Source organism: Procambarus clarkii, chromosome 2, assembly GCF_040958095.1.
Source record: "Procambarus clarkii isolate CNS0578487 chromosome 2, FALCON_Pclarkii_2.0, whole genome shotgun sequence".
Classification (NCBI taxonomy): Eukaryota; Metazoa; Arthropoda; class Malacostraca; order Decapoda; family Cambaridae; genus Procambarus; species Procambarus clarkii.
Window position 1 is genome coordinate 31,073,756 of NC_091151.1, and position 9,312 is coordinate 31,083,067.

Here is a 9,312-nt window from a genome sequence, read left to right on the forward strand (position 1 = left end):
GATCTCGAGGAGGGATACCGAAACTAAAAGGTTAGTATACCGAAAGGGAAACTATGAGGAGATAAGAAAATTCCTAACAGAAATAGCATGGGAAAGACGGTGCAAGATATGATGGACTACATCACGCAGAAGTGCAAGGACGCAGCAAACAAGTTTGTCCCAGCCCAAAAGGAAAAGAGTGAAATGAAAATGAGAAACCCTTGGTTTAATCAGAGATGTAGGCTAGCTAAGCAGCAAAGTAAAAGGGCATGGAGAAACTATAGGAATAACAGGACACTGGAGAGCAGAGAAAGATACCAGAATGCCAGAAATGAATATGTCAGGATGAGAAGAGAGACAGAAAGACAATACGAAAATGACATCGAAAGCAAGGCAAAGACTCAGCCTAAATTGCTGCATAGCCACATCAGGAGAAAAACAACAGTAAAGGAACAGGTTATGAAATTAAGGATAGGGGCAGAAGGATTCACTACAAACGACAAGGAAGTGTGTGAGGAACTGAATAAGAAATTCCAGGAGGTCTTCACCTTAGAGCAAGGAGAAATTCCAGAGATAAGAGAGGGAATAACTAACCAGGAACCACTGGAAGAGTTTGAGATTACCAGCGGGGAATTAAGGAAGTGTTTACTAGAATTGGATGTGTCAAAGGCTATAGGCCCAGAGGGAATCTCCCCTTGGACACTAAAGGAAGGAGCAGAAGAACTGTGCCTAACACTCTCCATAGTGTATAACAAATCACTGGCAACAGGGGAACTGCCAGAAATTTGGAAAGCAGCTAACGTAGTCCTGATATACAAGAAAGGGGATAGACAGGAGGCACTGAATTACAGGCCGGTGTCCCTAACCTGCATACCATGCAAGCCGATGGAAAAGATTGTGCAAAGAAAGCTAGTGGAACATCTGGAGCGAAAGAACTTTGTAACACAGCATCAACATGGGCTCAGGGATGGCAGGTCCTGCCTCCCAGGGTTACTTGAATTCTACGACCAGGCAACAAAAATAAGGCAAGAAAGAGAAGGGTGGGCAGACTGCATATTTTTGGATTGTCAGAAAGCCTTTGATACAGTGCCACACAAGAGGCTAGTGAAAAAGCTGGAGTGAAAGAGAAGGTACACCATTGGATAAAGGAGTACCTAAGCAACAGGAGACAATGATTCAGTGTGAGGGGTGAGTTCTCAGATTGGCGAGACGTTACGAGTGGAGTCCCGCAGGGGTTTGTCCTTGAACCTATACTGTTTCTGATATATGTAAATGATCTCCCAGAGGGTATAGAATCGTTTCTCTCAATGTTTGCCGACGATGCAAAAATTATGAGGAGGATTGAAACTGAGGATGATAGTAGGAGGCTACAAGATGACCTAGACAGACTGAGTGAATGGTCCAACAAATTGCTGTTGAAGTTCAACCCGAGTAAATGCAAAGTAATGAAACTAGGCAGTGGAAACAGGAGGCCAGACACAGGATACAGAATAAGAAATGAAGTACTTATGAAACGGACAGAGAGAAAGATCTAGGAGTTGATATCACACCAAACCTGTCTCCTGATGCCCACATAAAAAGAATAATGTCTGCAGCATATGGGAGGCTGGCTAACATCAGAACAGCATTCAGGAACCTGTGTAAGGAATCATTCAGAATCTTGTACACCACATATGTAAGACCAATCCTGGCGTATGCGGCCCCAGCCTGGAGCCCGTACCTTGTCAAGCATAAGATGAAGCTGGAAAAAGTCCATAGGTGTGCCACTAGACAAGTCCCAGAACTAAGAGGCATAAGTTACGAGGAAAGGCTGCGGGAAATGCACCTTACGATACTGGAAGACAGAAGAGTAAGGGGAGACATGATCACAATTTGCAAAATCCTCAGCGGAATCGACCGGGTAAACAAGGATAAACTATTCAACACTGGTGGTACGCGAACAAGGGGACACAGGTGGAAACTGAATACCCACATGAGCCAAAGGGACGTTAGAAGGAACTTTTTCAGTGTCAGAGTAGTTAACGGATGGAATGCTTTAGGCAGTGATGTGGTGGAGGCTGACTCCATACACAGTTTTAAATGTAGATATGATAGAGCCCAGTAGGCTCAGGAATCTGTACATCAGTTGGTTGATGGTTGAGTGGTGGGACCAAAGAGCCAGACCTCAACGCCCGCAAGCTCAACTAGGTGAGTACAACTAGGTGAGAACACACACACACACACTTGAAACAGCTCGTACCAGCTGTCTAACTCCCAGGTACCTATTTACTGCTAGGTGAACAGGCTCATTAGGGTGAAATAAACTCTGCACATTTGTTACAGCCATCGCCGGGGATCGATCCCCGGAACCTAGGATTACAAAACCCGAGTGCTGTTCATTCAGCCACCAGACACCTGTATTACCATGTATGTATGCATGTATGTATATTTATGTATTAGTTGACATGGACTTGAAACCTGCCATATACTGCGGGTATGTTGACGACATTTTTATGCAGGTACCTGATGTCACACGTCTGCAGTAGCTGGGCATTCAAGCAGAATTTTGTGTTGAGTTTCATGTACGAGATGGAGAATGATGGGAAGCTGCCCTTTCTAGATGTAAAAATCACGGAAAGAAACAGAGGCCTCCACACTGCAGTTTACACTAAGGAAACAAACATAGGAATGTGCCTCAAAGCCAATATTGACTGCCCAGACAGGTACAAGAGAAGTGTTGTCAATGCTTATGTCAACCGGGCTCTCAGCCACAGCTCAGGATGGAAGAAAGTCAATGAAGAACTCTGTTGGGTAAGGCAGGTCCTAGTCAACAATGGCTTCTCTAACAGTTTTGTTGAAGACGCTATAAAAAGAATGGTGAAATGCCATACACCAAATGTCAACACCAGCAATCAACAGCCAATTAATGCACAACTATATTCTACCTACTTCAAGACCCTGAACCAACTTAGCAGCAGCAGGAGGAGGTATGGGCCAATAGGCCTTCTGCAGTTACTTCCATTCTTATGTTTTCATACCCAATTTATACCCATAGTTTCGTGTTTTGTCTTGTGTTTGTCACCTCGCCAAAAACTTTTGTGCCATATCACCTCACCCAAAACGAGTATAAGTATGATGAACTTTTATTTTGTAAATTAAGTCTTTGGAAATGTAATAAGCATTACGAAACGCGTTCATGCGTCAGACCATAATTATAATTGAATTTTGGAGAATTGATATTTTAATTAGCACCTCCCTCAACTTCATTTCAGTAGATAATCTGCTTGAAGCAGTCAAAGCGGCGTCCACCAGGACCTTGACCCACATCCCCAAGGCTGCCCATCACCAAGCAGCAGCCAAAGTCACCAGTCTGCTGACAAAGGTCAACAATGCTCCCAGAACCACTGGATCGTGGCACAATCTCCTTCTATTTGGGAATCAATGCCTAGTATTACCGCCCAGGAGAGACAAGTCATTAGTAACCACTGTAATCAGGGCTCTTAATGAATTCCCTCCAGCAGACAACCTGATCTGCCTCCCCCCTTGTGCCAAGAACACCAGCAGCAGGACGTCCAAAAATAACTCACCTGGGAACCACAAAATGAGAGCACAGATCACCAGGAAAATAGAAGAGGGCAACCACAGGTGCCATCAGAATCATGACCAGCGATGACACTATTTCCCCCAGGAACGCCATGACAGCAGAGACTCTTCAAGACAAACATCCACCCAGAGCCCAGAAAGCAGCAGGGATCCCCAGGAAAATAATGCTGGCATAGAACCATTGACTGTTCGAGAATCTGAGGTGTACAAAGCATGTCGGAAATCCGACACACCTAATAACATGGTTATCCCCATAAAGAAATAGAATGGGTGATTCCGTGACGTCATTGACACCACGTATTTACATTACCCTAATTCTGTTTATACAACAGTCTAGCGTTTAAATTTAATAAAAAAGTGTTCACTAAGACTGAATATAATTACTAACACCAAAATATAGCTTGACTCCCTTGTTACTGTAAAATTAAATCTAGAAGTAGAACCACCAAAACATTGGAACAAGGAGGGAGGGAGCGTCACTTACACACTGAGACAATAACATCAGGACACACACTGTAGAGAGTCGCCATAGAAGCTGATTTAACTCGTCAGTCACCCAGATTACGTATCAACAAGCGAGCAACCAGCAACACAGCCTCTCAACAACCGCAGCACCAACAGTATCCGTCTTACCAAGTATTTACGTTTAATTTGTGCACAATTTACTCATAAATAGGTAAGTGGTTATGATGCATGGAGAAAACACACCAACATGTACGTTTACACAGCTTAACACTCTCATATATCATGTCATACCTGTAATTATATGTTTAGGGAACCTTTATTAATTCCTTACATCCCAAACAGATAATTGTGATTTGGAGTAACAAGAAGCTGAGCAGACAGTTGGACCATATATATAATTATTACCTAGCTGTACACCAAACTTTGTAGCCTCAGACAGCCACCATTACATGGCACTCAGAGGCACAGGGCCACACCCATCTTTGATGCTACAATTACACAGTCTTAGCAGGCCCCTTCAACAGGAACAGCTAAGCCCTCTTTTTGTATAATACTGTAAAAGTAGTGCTCATAATTATTAATTAATCAATGCCATAATAGTAGTAGATTAGACCACCAAAAGTGGTATGATTTATAATTTATATTTATAAGGTAAACAAGTTGTGGTTTAAGAAGGAGCCATCTCAGAGTGGTTTAAGCTGCAAATTGTCCCCCCAAATTGTGTGAGATAAATTCAGGCAGCTGAATCAGTACATTCAGTCCACTCACTTAATTATTTACTGCTTAATTATCTAACTTATTACTAAGAACTAACAAAGAAAATTAATCAGATAAAAAATTACCTTGTTAAAGTCAATTAAAAATAAGTAAAAATATTTAGTATTTACAGAATTAAAATAGAATTAAGCTACTAGGATTTTCCCACATAATTTATGGTCCTTCGAACCGGATTCAAGATCCTGATTGGAATATCTATATATATAACATTAGTGCATTATTTTACACAATATTTACATATACATTAATTACAGCAGGAAGACACTGCTATACATTTTACATTTTTCTAGCCTAACTTTTTCAATCTCGGCTCATAGCAAACAGAACTTACAACAAGCACTCTTATTGTTCTGAGGCCTGTACCAAAAGAAGAATTGTGCTTTTTCATTACAAGAGGTTGATAAGAGGCTAATTTACTCATAAATGTATATGCCCTTATAATTTTGTGTTTATATAAACATTACTTTTAACATTGTACCCTTACTCTAACAATTACTGCATGCCACATTATTTACAACTAATTCTTGCACAAGGGTAGGACATTTTAGGCTGGTGTTGTACAGCAACCTAGTCTAATTTATTGTGATAACCTGGTGTAAGGGTAAGAATTTTACACTTGTCTTGAGTTGAACATATATTACAACCTAGCAAGCACATATTTTTATGCAGTATTCATGACAACCCGAGTTGTGTTGTCTATATAATATCACCATAACTGTAGTAATAATTTAACTATAATCCTTTCACCTTTGAGTGTTAACCTGTGTCTCTGTACCAACCAAGAGTGATAAAGAAGGGCTAACTTGAGGAATTCCAGCATTGATGCAAGCTTACCACTCAAATTATAGTGTGTATGATTATATAGTGTATTTTGTAAATGATAAGCAGCTCTAGTTCGGAAACTAGTCGCTCTACTAATTCAAGTGCCAGAAACAGTCCAAATCACAGTCCAACAAGGCTAGCAAATACTGCCATGATATCAACTGCCAAAAATGTTAAAGCGACCCTCTCTGGCATGAAGGGCCACTTAACCCGACAGATAAAAAAATGTGAGGATTTAAGTAATCAAACTCCAGTTAATTATGTAGTACTGAAAGGCTATTATAACGTTGCACAGACCAAATACCAACATGTGCTGCAACAAATCATGAAATATTAGGATATCCTCGCCACAACCAGTATCAAAGAAGAGGCAATGGACGATGTAATACAAGAAAACTCAGATTACGAAGATGCAATGCATGCAAAGTTACAACAATTTGACGATTTAATAACCACACATAAGGCCAATACAAATATTGCAGCCACAGCTTCCTAAAACCAGACACAACAAGAAGTCAAATTCCCTCTCTCAGTCTCCCAACTTTCTCTGGTACAGAGGACGAGAGTTGGGACAACTTCTGGAACAAATTTGTTGATTTTGTGGATTCTAATGCCAATGTAGCAAAGACAACAAAGTTTACATATTTACAGGGTGTCTTAAAGAATGAAGCATTAAAGTGGTTTGTAATCTGACCTTTACGGATGACGGGCACGACAATGCAGTACAGCTCCTTAAGGATAATTATGCTAAGCCAGAAAGGACTATCAGTTTTCTAACCCAGAAGCTGTTGGATATTAACCCTAAGATGATACAGCTGACTCACTCCAAGCCTTTAGATTGGAGCTTGAGTCTTTGCTCAAGGCACTTTAAAAACAAGGTCAACCTGGAGGAATCAGACTGGATAATCCAAGTCCATATGAAACGCAAATTACCCAGTGATGTACTGGATAAGTTCTTTGTTTTATATAACAAATCTTCTCTGACAGTAAAGGAGATATCCGAAGGTTTGCGTTCCATCACAGAAAGACAACGAGATAACCCAGATGGAAAATCGACATCTAAACCTTCGTCTACCACTAATAGTAAACAACAGAGTTCAAACAGTACTCCAAATAAATCTAAAACAGCTTCCCACTCCCCATAGTGGAAACAAGGCAGAGTAGGCACATATGCAGTGGGTCCCTCCAAACCTACCGTTAATGTGTCACCCAAAACGGTGACATCCCAAGATGCTGCACGCATGAGTCACAAGTATGTTGACCAAACCACACACTAGAAGGTGAAGGGACGACGACGATTCGGTCCGTCCTGGACCATTCTCAAGTCGCCAATCGACTTGAGATTGGTCCAGGATGGACCGAAACGTCGTCGTCCCTTAACCTTCTAGTGTGTGGTCTGGTCAACATCCCAAGATGCTGTTAACGTCTGGAGGCCATGTGTGTTCTGTGAAGAACAACTACCATGTACAGCTTCAAAGCTTACCCTGATCATGCTACACGTATAAAACGACTCAAGGAGTTACGTAAATGTACCAGGTGTATAAAGTCACATAATCTCGACACCTGTATAACTCATATATGCACCTGCCATAAGGGTCAGCACCATACAGCATTTTGTGGGAACTCAAGTACAAAGTCTCCCAAACCACAGGAGGAAGAAGGAACTTCTGCTTTAGTACAGCTTTGTACTGTGTTACCTGACATAAGTGTCTTCTCAACAAGATCTGATCATAAATCAGCTCTACCCACTGCTCAATTGATCATTAAAAATGGAAAGTCCAAGGTCACCATTCGTGGATTATTTGACCAAGGATCCCAAATGACTTTTATGTCAAAGGAGTTGGTAGATGTCTTGAAACTCAAACCTGTATGAGAAACACGAATAAACATAGCAGGATTCCTGACTAACTCAGGAGCCCAAGTCTTCAAGGTAGTACAACCTAAAGTACGTTTAGGAGGTTATGTCTGAACGATACAAGCTCTTGTAGTAGATAGATTCCCAACAGACCTGTATATATATGATCTACGGACAACAGCCAAATTCCTGAAAGAAAAGGCAATCAAATTGGCTGAAAAAATCTCATCAGACCACCTCTCCAATATTGGAATCCTTATGGGATCAATGTCTACCATAAGTTTATCAAAGGAAAGAAAGAGAAACAAGGAATGAACTTGTTACCATCTGCAGGTGGCTATTTGCTAACAGGCCCATTATTACAGCTGAAGCAACTCGCACCTGTAGACCACCAACAAACCAACCCAGTAATGGTTGCATGACTAGGAGAACAGTTTCCACTGCAATTCAGAGACATGTCCGAGGATGAACTTGATCCCCCAGTACATAAATTATGGGACCTGGCAACTCTTGGCATTGTCCCTGAACAACCTAGCCTAGATGATGACTGGACTTACAAACAATACCTGGACTTGGTTATCTACAGAGATAATCAATACTGGCTCAGGTTACCATGGAAGCTGAGTCACCCTCAAATACCCGTTAACCATTTTATGGCACAAACCCAATTAAGATCACAGGTGTTGCGCTTACAAAGACATCCTGAGAACTTGAAATTGTACCATGAAATAATACAGAAGCAACTCGATGACAAATTTATCGAAGTTGTCACTAGTGATAACCCAAAGGAAGGACACTACCTGCCACACCACCCAGTACTGGAAAATTCAGCTACTGCCCCACTACGGATAGTATTTAATTGCAGCGCTAAGACAAGGCAGAATAGCGTTTCGTTAAATGAATGCCTTAACTGGCCTTAGCCTGACACAAAGGCTATACAACGTGCTGTTAAAGTTCCGTATTGGGAGTTACACATACACGGCCGACATCAGCAAGGCTTTCCTTGGGGTAGGTCTCCAAGAAGAAGACCGTAACTACACAAAGTTCCTATGGATCAAGGATCCTAACGATCCAAACAGTAAATTAATCACTTACAGGTTAGCGTCTGTTTTGTTTGGCACCACGTCTTCACCATTTCTGCTTCAAGCTACCTTAGACACGCACTTGAAGAAGTCCAATAGCCCAAGCAAAACAGAAATTAGCAATAACTTGTATGTGGACAATTTCCAAGGAACAACCAGCAGTGAGAGTAAACTGCTGAACATATACCACGAGGTCAATCGAGAATTAATGGGAGCAAATATGCCTCTCCAGTCATGGGTCTCCAACAATGCCAAATTAAATCAACTGATTGCAACTGAATTTCCCGACTACCAGGTACCCGAGAGGACAAAAGTCCCAGCAAACACAAATCATCTACACAACGTTCGCCTATCTCTTCCCATAGGTGTGGGAATGATTTGCATTGAGAATGGTGCAGGAGAGCCTTTGAGAAACTTTTACTCAAAAAATCCAAACACAAAGGTTTAATTATAAATTGTTTTTCTACAATTATTTTCTTCCAAATGTAAAACAAATAGTTTTTACATGTTTAAATATAAAATTTATGGAGTTTTTTTGTAAAATTCATTAATAAATTGTGAATGATATATTGGCTGAGTGAAACCTTTAAAATCCATTTAGTTATAATATGAACAGAAAAAAGTAGTTTTCCAAATTTTCTAAAAATCGCTCTTTTTAACACAATTTGACTCCTTATGCATTCCACTAAACACTAATATCATGTTTAAATATATAATTTATGTATTGTTCCCTAAGATAATTTATATAAA

The 9,312-nt window shown here is 40.8% G+C and overlaps 1 protein-coding gene across 1 annotated transcript; it reads left to right on the forward strand.

Moving 5' to 3' along the window:
- The first annotated feature begins 7,935 nt into the window (after positions 1-7,935).
- Positions 7,936-8,939, forward strand: LOC138366189 (uncharacterized). The gene is made up of 3 exons (XM_069326912.1): positions 7,936-8,087; positions 8,401-8,857; positions 8,928-8,939. Exons 1-3 carry the CDS (start codon positions 7,936-7,938, stop codon positions 8,937-8,939), a joined length of 621 nt encoding a protein of 206 aa, XP_069183013.1.
- The last annotated feature ends 373 nt before the right edge of the window (positions 8,940-9,312 follow it).

Excerpts from the sequence above, each read along its gene's own strand:
- LOC138366189 (XM_069326912.1), top strand. The coding sequence starts at position 7,936 with ATGTCCGAGGATGAACTTGATCCCCCAGTACATAAATTATGGGACCTG. Across the intron at positions 8,088-8,400 it reads GATAATCAATACTGGCTCAG|CCTGACACAAAGGCTATACA; the intron begins GTTACCATGGAA and ends AACTGGCCTTAG.